At 41.2% G+C, this 16,941-nt stretch overlaps 1 protein-coding gene across 1 annotated transcript; it reads left to right on the top strand.

The window, feature by feature from the left end:
* The first annotated feature begins 5,121 nt into the window (after positions 1–5,121).
* Positions 5,122–15,557, top strand: GOLGA7B (golgin A7 family member B). Its single transcript, XM_063306133.1, has 5 exons — positions 5,122–5,307; positions 9,343–9,468; positions 10,504–10,656; positions 11,018–11,119; positions 12,967–15,557. The coding sequence occupies exons 1-5, from the start codon at positions 5,296–5,298 to the stop codon at positions 13,069–13,071; spliced, it is 498 nt and encodes a 165-aa protein (XP_063162203.1). The 5' UTR covers positions 5,122–5,295; the 3' UTR covers positions 13,072–15,557.
* Positions 15,558–16,941: the final 1,384 nt, after the last annotated feature.

The following is a 16,941-nucleotide window of genomic DNA, read 5'->3' as shown; positions in this document are numbered from 1 at the left end:
ACAAGATGTTTGATTTGGCAATCTGCCAAATGCTGCTCTGGGTGGGTAGGGTAGGGTAGGGTAGGGTAGCACTGAGATAGCACTGCAGTCCTGGATATGCAGCCCTTATCAATAAAGAATAGGCTCACTTTTCTTCTCCTTGTAACAAAGTTTCACGGCAACGAACAAGCAAGGGGCTAGGAACTAGATACGTGGGGATGGTGTTTTGTACAAGTCATTTCTTTCTCCTCCTGGAAAAAAAGAACTCAGAAACTGAATGACAGAACCATATTTCTGCTTCAAGAAAGGAGTTGCAGACCATGGTGAGCGTGTTACTGGGAATCTCTTATTCATGGATCCAAAGGCAGAAGTGTTGCTGTAGACACCACAGAGCATATCCCTTTTTCCAGCTAGAGAAGACTTGTGGTTAACATCATGGATGGAATGACCGACATGTGGCACAGGAATAGATGTGCTCAGTGTGTCTATGAGATTGTTATAGAAAGAGAAAAGGGGGAAACCAGGTAGCTTTTGGTGGCTGCATTGGCACAACAAGCTAATTAAACTAGGGTATCCCAAGTACCCCAATTATTTGGGTTTGTAGAACACATGGAACCACATACCAGCCAAACACATTTTACAAAGCATAACAAAATCCTAAAATTAGCAGAGTTGAACAACTGAACATTTGGGGCTCTATATAGATTATGACCAGCCCTGCAAGGTATTACTAAAGCAAGAAATGGCGAACTTGTTTCAGTCCAAGGCCCAAATTAGCTTATAATGTTTATTGCTTTGGTTGGACCCTAGTCCCAAGTGATACTGGCATCAGTCAGAAAGATGAGTGTTACTTTACAGGTGAGATGTATAAACTTGTTCAATGCTTATCATCTTAATAACAAATATTGCACATATGCGTACTCTGAGAAACTCCTGGACCACAAATAGTTTCTCGTTGCCCTTATTCTTTTTCTTTGCTAGAGTTCCAATGATCACTGCATTCTTGGCTATCCTAGAGCTATGTAAGATTCCTTCTGTACATTCTATGAGAGTAGCTGCAATGAAAGTGTCTTGTAGTAGCAACTATAAACTAAACAGTGTAGCTTGAGCGCATTAGGCATAATTACTTGCTATAAAGCACTGCTGCTGGTAGATTCCCCTTTCCACTGAGTGCCATTGATTTGTGAGGCATACTTCCCAAAGGCAGCTTATATCCTACAGGGAAACTTGTTTTTAAACAGAAACATCTCTGGGGAAATGGTAGCAGCCAAAGAAAAGTCTTCTGGGTTGACTTTAAGTGTCCAGTGATCTGAGCTGCAAGAAGATTTAATTCTTGCCTAAACCATAATGGCGTGACTTAAGTAATAAAGAACTTATATAGCCTCTTGCTAAGTATTTTCCTGTATCTCTATCAGACAATACACTTCCTAGGGTAGCAACCTATCATTCTTATGTTGGTCTCTGTCAGTGAAGAATGACTGAAAGTTACCTGACATAAGGTATATAGCAGCCTGACATATATAACATATAACATAAAACACAATAGGGTATATAACATAAAACACAATAGGGTTCTGAGTGTCCAAATGATAAAGATCTGAAAACCATAATCAGTAGTATAAGGATTTTCCTTTCTCATTCTGCATTCCACTGAGTGTGCATTGCCCACAGGGCCTGTCCCAGCAAAACCTTTAATAATTGCCTCATAATTAAAACACACAGTCTTTCCCTATGGCTGTTCCCAGACCAGTTTTCCTTTCATGAGCATCCACAGGGATAGGGGGTATGAGGGATGTCATGTGCATCATCATACAAAGGACACAAATTATATACTGTACATCATTTGCACCATGATATAATTCATTCCATTTGTGTGATGATGTCATGGTGCATGTGACATCACTGTAGCTTCTACTGTGCACCCATAATAACTCCTTTCCACTGAGTTCAAGAAGTCCCAGTCGACCTATTTCTCCCTTTGTTCCCAAACTCTGGTCTCTGAATATGTCCTTTAAGTCCAGACTTTTTTGTTCTGCAGTTTTCTTGGCAACAGCAAGGAAGCAGTTTGCCATTGCCTTCTTCAGGGATTGTTTTACTTCCCAAACTAGCCTTCAGCTCTACCATACCTTGGTAGTCTCCCATCCCAAAATTAACCAGACATGATCCTGTTTAGCTTCTAGGCCCAAAGAAGGCAAACCATTTGTGGCCACCAGCTGAGATATAGCTAATCTAAAATCTTGGCATTAGTCTGTACTACACAGCTTCACATTAACTTTCTAAATGTTTAACTTTGAAAAATAGCATTAGATCTGGAGATGTAAGCTGCACTGTACAGATTCCTGCCCCAGAACTGGTAATGTTAAAATCTCTCCTGAGCAAAAGTACATCATTAATAAATGGAGATTTCAATCCTCAGGTAACTCTTGCTTTGACCAGACATTGCCAGCATCTACTCAGATAAACACAGGATTCTTTTCATGCCTGCAAGCAGTTGGATTGCCATTGGCTTAAAAAATCTTCTCTGTTGATGGAGAAATGAAGAATTCATTCAAAAGTGATAGACTTCTCAGCAATCTTTTTTGCTTTTTGAACTGACCTGAATTATAAGGCCTCTGAAGTAATTTGTCATGTTGCTTTCCTAGACTGGTAACTAGGAGGCAATGTGTGGAGAGAAAGAAAAGAAAGCTGAGTGGCAGATTTGCTTTCATGCTGAGGCAAGAAGCATGTTCTAGGCTTGAGAACTGGTTGAACTGTTTCTTGAGATGTATATTGGATTGAATGAAACATGAAGCTGAGATTATTTATGTAAATATGTGTCTGTGTTTAAATATGTACAATTATCTAGAACTTCAAAAAGCCACATAATTACCTAAAATGGTTAGGTTCATCATATTCTCTTTCTTTTTTCTCAAAGTAACATTGCATATCTTGCTTACTCATGCAATATACATACAAATCATAATGTAGTTTTGATTTGGTTTGGTTTAGTATGTTACATGGATGCCATTGCAATTATTATTTAGTGCACTGTGCAATGTTCACCAATTGTGGCATATTAAATAATCCATAGTTAAATTATGGCTTAACAAGATGTGTGAATCAGGCTGTAATGTGATTGGTTTGCATCTGACTTTGTGTCTCTCTCCTGGATGCATCAGAGTCGCCTTAATACTGGTGTAAGAAGAGTATCTTTTAAAAGCAGGCTGAGTCCAGTGAGTTTAGAGCCTGGTCAGATTTGTTTTTGGTTTATATATAAAACAGGATAAACAGGAAGGAACAAAAGGAATAGAAGAGCAGTTTTAGAGCAAAGTTCTCAGCATAAGAAATCAAGAGAAAGTTAAAAATAACATACTTATACATTATACTCAGAGTATGCAACATGTGGCCCAGGGCCATAAGCAGCTCATAGGTCCCTATTTTGTGTCCCTTGAAGTGTCTCCTGGCTATGATTGCTGCAAATCAGAACATCTACTTTCTGCTATTTTGAGGCAGAAAATACATGAAAACCATAGCATAGCCTCTAAATAAAGTTTAACAGATTGAAAATCAACAACAGTTCTTTTTCAACTATACAAAAATAGAAGACACAAGTCTCACTCACATGTGCGGTAAAGCCCTCCCTTTGTCCTGCCTACTGCTGCCCTTCCTTTCTCCTTCCCTCAAATGTTCAAGGTCGTCCTTAGCCATAGGAAGCTTTTCTGCCTATGCAGAGAACTTCTAAAGCCTTTCTTTGGCATCACTCACTTCATAGACAAGGTGGAAGCAGAACTCCTAATGAGATGTACAGTACATCTAGCTTACATATTAATAATGTGGTGCCCTGCCATAACTAGTCAAACAACTATGAGATTGTGGAGTCCTTGGTGCTCTCTGAACTTCGTTGTTTTCTTGCAGACATTTTATTGCCAGACTATGCAACATCTTTGGTGCCATCTTTTGCCTAGTCTGGCAATGAAACATTTGCAAGAAAACAACAAAGCTCAGAGAGCACCAAGGACTCCACAGTTCAACCCTGAGCTACAAATATTCGCTTCGATTGGTAACTATGAGATTTTAAAACTCTCAAAAACATCCTATATTTTCATAACAGAAGTCACAATAATTTAAACAGTTCAGTGTCTGTGAGGGAACAAAATGAATTGCTTGACTAGACAGAAAATGAAAATAGGTAGAAAGAAGTATATAAACCTTATGATACTAAACAATCGCAGGGAAAAAAGTGTGATGTTGAATGCAGATTTCCACTTTCTGAGAACCTCAGTTTTCATGTTCAAAGAGGGAAAAATAGTCCCTTTTCATGTAAAAATAAAACTTAGAAAACAACAGATAACTGATGAAAATTCCAAAGCCATATGGAGGTTACAATGAAGTTTAAGGGAAAGAGTCTTCAGTATCATACACAACTATTATTCCATTCCACTGTCTGCAGAATAATTATGCAAACTAAGCAAAGACATTAAAATCACTTAATTTGCACAATTTGTATAGACTGCAGAATTAATCATCTTGTCTTATGGAATTTTGGTTTCCTTACTGTTTCTGTGTAAGCTTAAGACACCATACCTTAGATATACGCTAGCCCAGCAAATTAATCAATCTGACATTCTTTACCAGTTCTTCTTTGGCAGTGAGGGCAGCTATGCGTCAGCGGGTAGAGGGCTTTCATCTGATCAAAAAAGAGTTCTGGAAGTGGAAGCAGCCACAGCACCTTCCAGAGAAACGTTGCAACCCAAAGCCTTAGAAATAAGGGTGAAAAGTGCTGCCAGGTAGCTTGCTTGCTTGCAAGCTCCTGCAAGGCAAGCAGGAAATGAACGTCAGCCGAGCTCTTTTCCTTGCTTAGTGCAGCTCCGCCTCTCACTGTCCCTCCCCTGAGTCAGAGCTGGATCTCGTCCTTCCAGCGTGGGGGTGCAGGGGAGGGGGGGTGCAGCTCCCATTTAGAGCTGTTGATCCCCTCCTCTTATGGTGCCACTAACTGAGCCTGAGCAACGAAGCTATTTACTGGGGGATCAGCTTAGGAAACGGGTCGTCAACTCTAGAGGAGGTGCTTGCCTCCAGCTCGTTTTTCAAACACCAAGTTTCAGGACCAAGGGTAGCACCACACGCTCTGCGTCTATTTCCCACCACAGGCGCCACCTCGACGCAGCAGACGAGATTCCGCCCCCGCTGGCAGCAGCTTCGGGATTTGAGCGCCTCCTCCCCTACAGCACCAGGGACAGCGCCTTTCCTGGGAAAGCAGCCTTCTTCCTCGCCAAAGTGCTACCGCCGCAGCTTCAGTCTCCCGTGTGGAGGAACAGCATTGGGCCACGTTGGTAAAACATGGCAACCGAGGTGAGCAACGCCTGCAAGGTGGAACACACATGTACTGGAGGTGATGGCTGTGTCGAATAATTGGAGCTGCAGCCAGATTTTCCTGGTCTGTGAGTGTTTGTTCTCCCAGATGAGGCAGGAAGCTTTAAATTAGGCTCCCCAATGCTAGCTGTTATTGGTTGTTGTAGCCCCATGTTCCTTGGTTTGTTGTGCTGAGGGCCCCTTGCATTTTCTGAGTTTCCAATTTTTGCAGCAATTGTACAGGTTAAAGAAAGGAAGTAAAGAAACCTGAGGCTCTTTGAAGGCTAAGAATGCCATCACTCACTCCAAAGCTTATCACCTGATTTTTCCTCCTTACCATGGAATTGTTCCTGTTCAGCAGTCCTGGACAGAAACCAAGGCAGGCTATTGTGATGAGGGGCAGGTGTCCTTTTGCTCAGCTGTGAATCAATGGGTTTCCCTGAACACATGGTAATATTCACCAGGGATAGACAGACAGGACTGGGGGAGCACTCCTCAGCTGGACCGTGCTAGCAGCTTGACCAATAGTCATGCTTGTGGGATGATAGGTATTGTTGTGTTATGAACCGGGAGAGAACCAGGTTGAGTAAGGCTGCCTTATGTCTTGTGCTTTGAATTTGGTTTTGTGAATAGAGAAGAAAAAGATACATGTGCCATGATTTTCTAGAATAAATGAGGGCTCCATTATTCAAATTGATGAATTACAGACTCATAGGCAGGTCCCCAGAATGATTTATTGTTTGGTATAAGGTTAAAAAATACAGAGGGTGGGGGAGGAAGGGAAAGAGATTTTGCAGTGTTTTCTCTAAAGGTGCCATGTCCTGTTTTCAGAACTCTTTCCAAGTCAGCCCCTACCAAGAGCACCATCCCTCGGTGATTTTGTCACAATCACTGTTGCTCTTGCTCCATATTTCCCACCTTCCCATCCCAGCCAATAAGATCCTGTTTGTCAATAGAAGATGCTTCCTTGAGCAGGAAAATCAATCTTAATCAGAGCAGAAATAGCCAAAAGCTTGCTTGTTGCTAAGGGAAGGGCAACAGTTCCTGGGGGCATGTGGGGGGGTGGCAGGGAGAAGAAGCAGCTTGTTAAAGACTCACATCCTTAGACTATGAAATAGGAAAAGCGCATAAGTTCGTGAAGCACACTGAATTCTCTCTCTCTCTCTCCCCACCCCTTACAAAAGAATAGGCAAATGTTTTTACAGTCATCTACTTCAAACTCTCTTCCACTCCGAAAGAAATTAATTGCAATCTTCAGTTGATCTTCGAAGATTTCCATCTAAGCTCAAAATAAGATAAACATTAGGTCCATTTCCTATTGAAGGAAACCAGGGTTGCTCTGAAATCCAGTACATCTGCTAGTTTTCTAAATACCTCAAAAGTTTTATTGAACTGGATGACCTCATATTTAGACTAATAAAACTTGTTGGAACTTTAAGAGCATAAAAATAGCCTTCCTGGCCCATTTTGATCCAACATTATGATCTCATAGGCTTTTATTTTATTTTGAACCACCTCAACTTCTAGGAGGAGACAGCATATACTTTAATGTAAGAAATAAATAAATCAAAAAGCATTATGTCTTCAAAACTGATAGCTCTTAAACTGTCCTCATGAATTGATTAAATAGCTTTTTAAAACCACCTAAAATATTACCCATCATATCATGGTAATGCTGATGAATTCTATACAGTTATTATCAACTTGGGGAAAAATAGTTGTATCTGTTCTAAATCTCTTTCCAATCATCTTTGCTGAATGTTCCCAGACCTTAACATTATGAGACTCCCTGTCCACTTTCTCTATACCATGCCTGTGGGGGAGAAGTCACACCACAAAATTCCATAACAATCAGAGTGATTTGTCCATGACAAGGGACAAAGTTCAATACATCCCACTTTCAAATCACATTGCATGTGCTCCAAGTTTTTTATCATCCACAAGCTTAGCCAATTCAATGCTTTTAATGCAGCCACAAGCTAAAGGGTCTTATTAAGTGAGCTCTTGCAATGCAGAAGTATCCCTTTATGGATGATGGGAAGTAGTATAAAAGGAAATAAGGTTTCCCCTTGCCTCTAAATAAAACTGACAGCTGACTGGAAATGATCAAGTAAATGAAATGTTACCCAGCTTTTGCAATAGAGCAGTATATCTTTACAGCTTTAGATCTGGGTGAAAGAATTCCTGAGCTATAAATTTGGGCAGCTACAGAAGTTTGGCTCGTTGGAATTCCTCAAACCTAAGTTGGAATCAATGGGACGCATACTGAAGTGTAGATGCATTCTATAGTAATTAATTAACAAAAAGAAAGAAAAGCTAGTGACAAATTCTGCCATTTCTTGGATTATCAATCACACTCCTCTAATACTGAGCAAATCCTGTTTGGTAGTTTGCAAGTTATCTGCTTTCATTTATCACTATAGATTGTTTTTCCTGTTCCTTCAGTTTAGGCCACTATCTCTGTGGTGTGATCTTTGATATTTAGGCTTGTCCTGTTTTAATCCTGATTGTATTTCAATAAATTGTACTCACTTGAAAGCAAATATATACATAAATAGACAAAAATATAGCTGTCTTTATTTTTTAATGTTTATCAAAAGTGAAATATCCAGTAACATCTCATCTTCTATAACATAATGCCTGAACATCTTCATTCAGCTTACTAATTTATTTTCTGTTGTGTGACATTAGTTAAGCAATGAACCCTCCCATCTTAATAACAATATACTAGACTAAATGTAGTTAGCTAGTGCATGAGCCAGTGTGTTGTGAGAACATGATCTTTACATTGGGCCCAAATATAGATAACTGAGATTGAAATCCAGTTGTGTCCCCATTTAGCCATGATACATACTGGATGACTTGGGCAAGTCATACTCTTTCAGCTTGACATACCCCATGGTTATAATGAGAACCACGTTCTGATGATCCAATCAGGACTGGAATTGGATCACTCTGTGCCTGCTATTTGAGAAAGCTAGAATTAAGGAATCGTGGGATCTGGTGTTCTCTTTCACATAAAGGATCTTTTAATGCTTTGGGGGGGAGGTGTAGTATGGAAATGTATAATTAATCTGTTAGCCAAAATGTACACAGTGGAAGTAGTCTAATTAAGGAGGTATTTCTCTAAGTAATTAGATAGTAGAGTAATATTTTTCATATAAAAATGTGCAGATTCTCCTCCTCCTCCTAACTGAAGTACATACTTAAAAGCACCTGCAGATAGCAGTCACAAAAGGTATCCTTGCTTATATAAAAAGAAACGCCACTTTGAAGGTGGTGCCTACAGTGACTTATGAAACATCATCTAAAAACCGTTTCAGCTTTCACCCATATCCCAATTACTATTATAATTAATATGCATTTTAGTGCAGATGGTGCTAGTTAGAGATGGTCCCAATCCCAATTGTCCCTACTTATATGCAGTGATCAGTGACTGTGTAACTGGGATACAGTTGAATGGCCATCCATCTGAGCGGTGCTGGTGGTGTGAACCTTCTCCATGGAAGCAGAAACCATTGCGTCTGCTTTGTTAGGCCACATACACTTTTTCCTAAACAACTCTGATAATTAAGTAGCTTCTCAGTGGCTTCAGCAATAACTGATGATTCTTAAATGGTTGAAATGTATAAGATTAAATGCTCTAAGATGTCTTTAATTGGATAACACCCTTACTCTTTTGTGATGCTGTCCATATTGCATTGCTCCCTTACTATATTATAGAACAGCATGTTTCCCTTGGACTTGTCCATTTACTCTTTAGCATTTCCCCTCTCAGACAGCAAACAAAACAAAACAACGTATCAATGGATAAATTATCTCGGGCAGGACTTTAGTGTGCCATGTGATCAGGGGAAAGTTATGTCTTGTCTCTGTGAGAAATGAAGGGAAGTTCACAGTGAAGCACAGAGCAACCCAGGAATGAAAAGAAGTTCATGCATTTGATCTGCAAGTGCCAGGATACAGTGGGAGCTCCCACCACTACTATAGCAGGGTTTTCCCTTGTTGTAACCTCCTGCCTTTAATTTTCTTCAGGTTCACCATCTCCAAGAACTGCGGCGGAGTGCTTCATTGGCTACCAAGGTTTTTATACAGCGAGACTATAGTGATGGGACCATCTGTCAGTTCCAGACCAAATTCCCTCCTGAATTGGACAGTCGGGTACCAACTGTTATTTCATGTGGTTCTCATGGCTCACACTCCCATACTCTATAGCAGACTTTTGTATCAAACCAGTATCTAGACTGGATGTCAGATTAAGCTATGATGTCCCACTAATGTTCTATGAGTGTCTCAGTGGCTTTCTAACTTTATGTAGTTAAAGAACTTATATGGCTGCCTATCTCACCCAGTGATCACAACAAGCCATAAAAACACATTGTACCCTTCCCACCAAGGGGCCATAATCATCCATACTACTGATGCCCTGACTCAACTCCATCCTAGCCCAAAGTTTGGGGGAAGAGCCAGGTCTTCATGGCCTTCTGGAAGGGTACTAGGGTGGCACCCCCCCACACACACCTCAGTTGGGAGGCTATTGCAAAGGGCCAGAGCAGCTATGGAGAAGGCACACCTCCAGGCCCCACTGGACTTAGGTGTACATTACTTCTTTGTGGAAGGGCTGAAGTGACAAAGTAGGAACCGAAGAATTTCAGACCAGACAAGACTGTTGCGTATGCAGGAGGCAGGTTACCTCCACATTCCAGTCCGAGAAAAAGAGCAACAAAATCTCTGTTGCCACAAGAGTTCTAGGATTTAATCCCTGGGTACGTGCACCCACACATTCACACAAGGTTGGATTTCTGAATTCTGTAGTAGTTGATCTTTTGCATAGACAGGGTGTGTAGTAATGTTCTTATCTAACCACACTGAGTCCTTGAAGTTCTGCTGTTAGCTAGTAACAGAGTGCAGGGGGTGGGGCTGAGTATCTGAAGAGTTGCCTGACACTTGGAGGGATTTCCCCTAACTTGTTAACTGTTGCAATCATACATTAACTACACAGTAGCAACGCAGTTTGTTTCAAAAGTATGAATGCTCACACAAACATGAATGCTTTTTGCAGCATGTCTTCTTCTGATCTACCAATGTCTCTGTTCTCCCTTTTGGCATTTGCATGAAGGGAAAACACCAGTAGTCATTAAAACGACATCCTGCATCTCACTTTTATGTCGCTTCTTCTCTTTTCTCTTTCCAAAGATTGAGCGGCAACTTTTTGAGGAAACAGTGAAGACACTGAACAACTTCTATGCAGAGGCTGAGAAAATTGGGGGCAGCTCCTATCTGGAGGGATGTCTGGCATGTGCCACAGCCTATTTCATCTTCCTTTGCATGGAGACCCACTATGAGAAGGTTTGGAGGACATAATAGAGCAACTACAATAATTAATATCATGTTTATTATGCCATATTAAGGGGCCCCAATGTAGGGAGATGTAACAATATGAAGATAACTATTTAAATTTTACAAAATTATTGAAATCAATAATGCACAGTGGCATACTAAAAGGCTGAAATAGACATGATACAGGAGCTCTGTGATTAAATCTATCAGTGAGCCAGGAATTTTTTTTTCGTTCTTATAATAGTGCACAATCTCTAAGGGAACTTGTTTAATATATCTTCTTCTCAACTTTGTACTACTACTTACAAAATCTGGGGACATGAAATGGGCATTCAGTTGGTTGTGATTGGCTCACTAATTATTTCTTCAGGTTCTGAAGAAGATCTCCAAGTACATCCAGGAGCAGAATGAGAAAATCTATGCTCCACGGGGGCTTCTGCTGACAGACCCAGTGGAGCGGGGCATGAGAGTTGTATCCTTCTTGGTTGATGTCGGAAATGAAAACAGAATACATAAGTGCCTAAAGGTAGCTAGCTAACTAACTCTGATTTATGTAGCAGACACTCATTATAATCTATGTGCTTATTTTTCTATCCCTACTGAGATTTGGAGTCATGGTGGATATTTATTTATTTATTTATTTAACAATCTCTGTAAAATATTGTGATGATTTTAGTGATTCTCAAAGGTGCTCACAATAGGACAGATCAATGTTTCTCAACTTTAGCAACTTTAAGATGTGTGGACTTCAACTCCCAGAATTCCCCAGGCCAGTGTTTCTGGCTGAGGAATTCTGGGAGTTGAAGTCCACACATCTTAAAGCTGCAAGGGTTGAGAAACACTGGGATAGATGATGTCACCAACACAACAATGTCTGATGTAGTGGTCTAGGAATGGGGAATCCTGGGTTCAAGTCCACCCTCAACCATGGAGGCTCACAGGGTGACTTTGGGCCTATCACACATGCTCAGTCCAAGCTCTCACAAGGTTGTTATTGTGGGATAGTTAAGGAAGGTCTCCATGTAATCTTCTTTGAGCTCCTGTAGGAAGTGGCATAGAAACCTAGCAATTAAATAAATATTGTTCAATCAGTAATGCCATAAAATGCATAGATGTGACACTGGGGGAAGACACATACAATAAGCAGGAGACAGAAATTACTCAGGTTCCAATAGAAGAGGATATCTGTAGTTCAAGGCTGAACTGTGGAGTCCTTCATGCTCTCTGAGCTTGGTTGTTTGCTTGCAGATGTTTCATTACCCAACTAGGTAACATCATCAGAAATTACTCAGGTTTTTCCTATAGTTTACCATGCATTCCTCAGGCCTGATTAAGAGTCTAAGTGGGACTCTTCGGTTTGGAAAAGAGATGGTAGGGAAATAATGAGAGGTTAGGGTGGTTGAAAACATTTTTGTCACTTTCTATCATTTTAGTATTTAGCATCTTCTGGGTGAGCAAGACTATAACTTTCATCACTATAAGCAGCCTTGCCTGGCTATAGAGGCTAACACATCTGGAGGGCATGATATTGGGAAGGGTTATTTCAGAAGAAGGCATCTGTTGATGCCAGATAAAACATATAATGTACATTTTCACACAGTGCACAGCTGATCTGAGTAACTATTGCCTAATTTACCATGAAGTGAAATGGAGTGTTGTGCCTCTGAAAGATTCAGGATTGGCTTATCTTTTTGTTTTCACTATTCTTGCCCCAACTTGGCTCATATCTCCCTTGCACAATACATTTAAGTTGGTTGCTGAATTAAATTATTTTCAGAGTTTGCAATAAAGTTAAAACTAACCAAGGTTACCAAACTGTGTGCATGCAACTGCTAAGTCTTCAAATATGTTGTGTAAATCCAGAGGTTGAGTTCCTAGGAGCTGGACAGACTACTGTAGTTCTGTAGCTCTTCCCACTCACCTGCATACTGAAGAGCAAGGCAAAGGAAGACGGACTCCATGTTGACTGAAGACTTAACTGTGCACTGGCTTGCCAACCTTGGGATTTGGCTGTGATGTGTGTGTGAAAAGACACTGACCAGCCAGGCTTGGAAACAGAAAAGAGGTAAGGGGATCTGCTCTGCTCTGCTCTGTGTGAGTGTGTGTGTAAGAGCAAAAGAAAAGGGGGATGAGAAGAGAGAGCACAGTTGCATGAATGACATAACGTCTCCATACCTGCTTAGGCAATAACTTAATTTGACTTACTGTAGCTGAATTCCAGTAGAGTGAGTCTATTTGAGGGACAGTCTTCTTGGCTGAATATGGGGTGGAGCAGGAGTTTCATGCATTTGTTTGGTGTCCTTATCTTCTTGCTCTCAGATTGAGATTTCTATCTATGAGGATCGTTGCAGCAGTTCCAGCTCAGGCAGCACCAGCAGCACCAGCAGCAGTGCTGGGGGAGGTGGGGGACCAGGGGGCCGGTGACTGGCACACAGTCCCGGTAGGGACTTGTACTGCCGGGACGATGGAGTCTCTGAGATTCGCAGGCTGCGCTATCAGAGCACCCGTTTCTGAGCTCCTCCAGGGGGTCGGGATGCCAGCAAGGAGTATCATGACACCCCTGGGATCTACAATGGCTGGTGAGGGAAAAGTCATTCCCAGGGGATTCCTGACTTTGACTTGAGTGGCTGTTATCCCTGAAGGAGCTCACTTTCTATGGCTGAGTCCTTTATATCCTGAAATACTGGCACTTCCTGTGAGTTCAGACATGATGGCCCCTGATTTTCCCAGATAGATAATTACTTAAGTTCTATCCTCCCAAATGATGGGTGCATCATCCAGATTGGTTACAACTGCTAGCTGAAGGTCACATGGTCAGCAAATAGCAACCCAGCACAGGGAGGTGGGATGGGGTGGACTGAAGGAACAGGAGTGATTTCAAACCATGTAATAATCCTCTCACTGAGTGTTTCTGCCTTGTTCCTTAACAGGCTACCTTAGCTCCTGTCTTTGGGTGCTATGTATATTCCTTTCCTGAACTTCAGGCATACTATATGCTTTGAATATTCAGTGTCCACAGTGCTTCCACTTCAGTTGCCTGCATCCTCTCCTATACCTTTAGTGCTGGTACTTCCAAAACACGTCCTTTCACAGATGCTAGGATGGCTTCTATTCTTGGAAACCATAGAACATGCCTTATGCTCTATTTCTTTCAGGGCACTAGAAAAGAACATAGAGCCACAGAATGGAGCAGCTACTTGGTCTCTTTCTCTGGGACAGTAGCATGAATACTACTGGGGAATAACTTCTTCCAAATTTGGAAGACTGCGCCTCATTGACTCTGGCAAACTCCAAAAGATTTCAGTACAATGCTGGGATCATGGAGAGCACTAAGATATTCTGAGGCTTTAAAGGTGCATTGTGGGTAGAGGGGTGGGATAATGATTTATTTGCTTAACTTTGTCCAGCCCAAAAAGCATATTTTGTAAATATCTACTATAGCGTTAACCATCTAAGCTTCATGCCACCTCTTCCCCTGAGTTGGTACACAAAGTCACAGGAAGGAAGAATATTTCTCCAAGGCTGATACAGTAGGTGTTTTTACCTACAACTCTTAACTTACTTCCCAACACTGGTGTTCTGCAATGTCACCTTATCACTCGTATGCATAAGTTGTTCCTTGCGGCATGTTTCTCATCCTGTATATAGCTGTTTGGGTCCTATGAATATTTAAGAACCTCTGGGTATTGGTGCTTCAGTGCCACTTCTCTGAGTCCCCTGGTGCCACTCTGTGAAACAAGATAGACAGATAAGAGGATGCCAGGTTGTCCAATGAACCAGTATCCAAATCATGGATGAATTTTGTCACTACCTCCAACAATGAACAATAGATCCTTAAATACTTCCAACTTCTCACGTATCACACATCTGTCTCTGTGTGTATTGTACGCATATGTGTGCTGAGATCCTCAAACAAATTGTACACATATCTAAAGAGGGGAAAGTCTTGAGCCGAGTGCATACTAGGACATTATTATTCACTGAATGCTTGGCCTGAGAAGCTTTGCTATAACTTACCTTCATTGCTCAGGGGCATGGTGGGGCATCTGCTGAAAGCCCAGGTGCTAATAAAGACACATTGCCAATCATGCCATACCAAGCATCAGAGCCCTGTCTGGTGCTTCTGCAGCATAGTTCCTGCTGCATCAATAACTGTTTTTCCACTGTTCTCATCCATTGCTCCCCTTGACTCTCACACTTCCTTGACCCAGTGAACCTGCTTCCCCCCATCCTGGTAAAGTTTGAGCCATGCCAACAATGGCTGCTTGCTGTCATTGCTCTCAGTCACCCCTCTCTGAGTGTGCTGCTTATTATGGATATAGAATGATGGTGAGGCCAGGCCTGTAGCTTGTCCTAAACGTTGGGGGAGAGGACAAAAAAAAATTGGGAGAAGCTTATATGGGCTTTCAAAACTAAGATAAAATATAGGCTACAGGATGGGATGGAAAGATGCCACATTAACTTTCATACTTATTGTAAGTACTCATGAGGCACAAGAGTGAAGGAGACCTAAGGGAGTGGGGGTGGCCATGAGTAACCATCAGTGGGGCACCATACAGAGACACTGATGATAGAAGTTATAGGAGATACGGCAACAGCATTCCAAGTTGAGACAGGGACTCTTTAGCAGTGCCGTATTAAGGGTCCACTAACATCTGGAGTCAGTCTTTTTATTAGTATTCTTACCACCTTGATTTCAGGATTGGATTTCCTTGAGTGTGAGAAAAGAATTGGAGATTGACCAAACCCTGTTCTGTGGGACTGAGAACTGCAGAGGCTATGGCAGATGCATAGAAATTAGGTCAGATGTATCCAGTTGCCTCCTCATGCCATATGTTGGGTATCATTTTTGCCACATGAATCTGGTAATAACTCAACCCACTATGTCTCTACATGGCAATTTCTAACAATAAATGACAAGTGAGAATTTATTTGTGTTCTTTTCTTTTTATCCCTCACCTTTAGAAACAGTATATTAATTCCCACATCTATGGCTAGTTGTTTCATGCACAGTCATTCTGTATCATCATTGTGTTTAAGTGTGTGCATGACATGACTACTTAAATGAGCATCAGTAGTAGGGCTGTGTAAAGCATTTAAACAAAATGCTTCATAAAACTTAATCAGCCAATATTCTATTAACCTGTTGTCCAAATTGCCTGTGCTGGTATATAGCTACCCAGGTCATCTTTCCAGGAAGGAGAACAATCTTCCATATGGAAACGGTCTCACCAATGTGACTTGCGCACACACAAAAGTTGCTGACTAGTATGGAAAGTCCTGCAACCTACCCTCAGGAGCACAAATGGGTATTTATCTGAATCTCAGTTCACATTAATCTAGAAATTATGAATTAGTCTAGACAAAACTTGGTAATTTTTTTCAGAGGCAATCAGAGTTTCAGGAGGAAAAAAAATCTCCTAATCTATCCTGCCCTCCAATATTTGCAACGCCTGTATGGTCCCTCCACCAGCTTCCCCCTTCTTCCTTCAATTTTCTTAACTTGAAGCTGCAGGGTTAAACCAGAAAAAAAGGGAAGGAGTCTTATTCCCCTGTCTCCTCCTCCTCCTCCTCCTCCTCCTGTTACTTTTGGTGACAATTTGTTGGGCTCTGGAAATGGTGAAAGAGGTACTTTAAACAAGGAAATGGATTGTGTAGATTTTACTTAATAGTCACAAGGCATGAGCATTATGGATTACTTGTATTTTACATGTCTGAATGAATCTACACTACTTCCTTTTCCCCCACCTCAAAGAGATGACTAGTAATAAACCTGATACCATTGACTATGGAGAATGTGTTCATAGAGTTGCTGCTTTCCAGCCACTACAACACACATGAAAAATGGGGATCAGTTCCCTAATGAGATATAGATTAAACCAAAGTAGAAACAATCTAAAGGTGAGTTTAAACAGTCATGTAAAAACAAACAAAAATTGATTTCTAATTTTGGGGTTATAAATCCCTACAACCTCCTGAGATTCGTAATTGTGTAACAGCACCCCCAAGTGTTCAAGTGATGAAAGAAATATAATTAGAATGGGATGTCCACCTTCCCTTTAACTCTCAAAGCAGAGAGATACTTGAGTCAGATTATGTCATGACCCTGTGTACAGGGTCTTCCACCCCTCCCTCTTGGTGTGGGGGAGATTTCTCTATTTTTACATGGTATATATCTTGTGTAGTGTTTTCAGATACATTAACCACTAGGAGGCACCACGGGACCAATTTCATCTTTTTTGGATTCATCAGACATGAGCAGCCAGATGATGTTCCATGAGGCTCAGACCTTTT

The sequence above is a fragment of the Candoia aspera genome, chromosome 6 (assembly GCF_035149785.1).
Source record: "Candoia aspera isolate rCanAsp1 chromosome 6, rCanAsp1.hap2, whole genome shotgun sequence".
NCBI classification, from domain to species: domain Eukaryota; kingdom Metazoa; phylum Chordata; class Lepidosauria; order Squamata; family Boidae; genus Candoia; species Candoia aspera.
This window is presented reverse-complemented; position numbering and strand designations above follow the sequence as displayed.

What these genes read in the sequence shown, in the direction of transcription:
- GOLGA7B (XM_063306133.1), top strand. An exon ending in CTCCTGAATTGGACAGTCGG is followed by an intron (nt 9,469 to 10,503) that starts GTACCAACTGTT and finishes CTCTTTCCAAAG; the next exon opens with ATTGAGCGGCAACTTTTTGA. An exon ending in TGGAGACCCACTATGAGAAG is followed by an intron (nt 10,657 to 11,017) that starts GTTTGGAGGACA and finishes TTATTTCTTCAG; the next exon opens with GTTCTGAAGAAGATCTCCAA.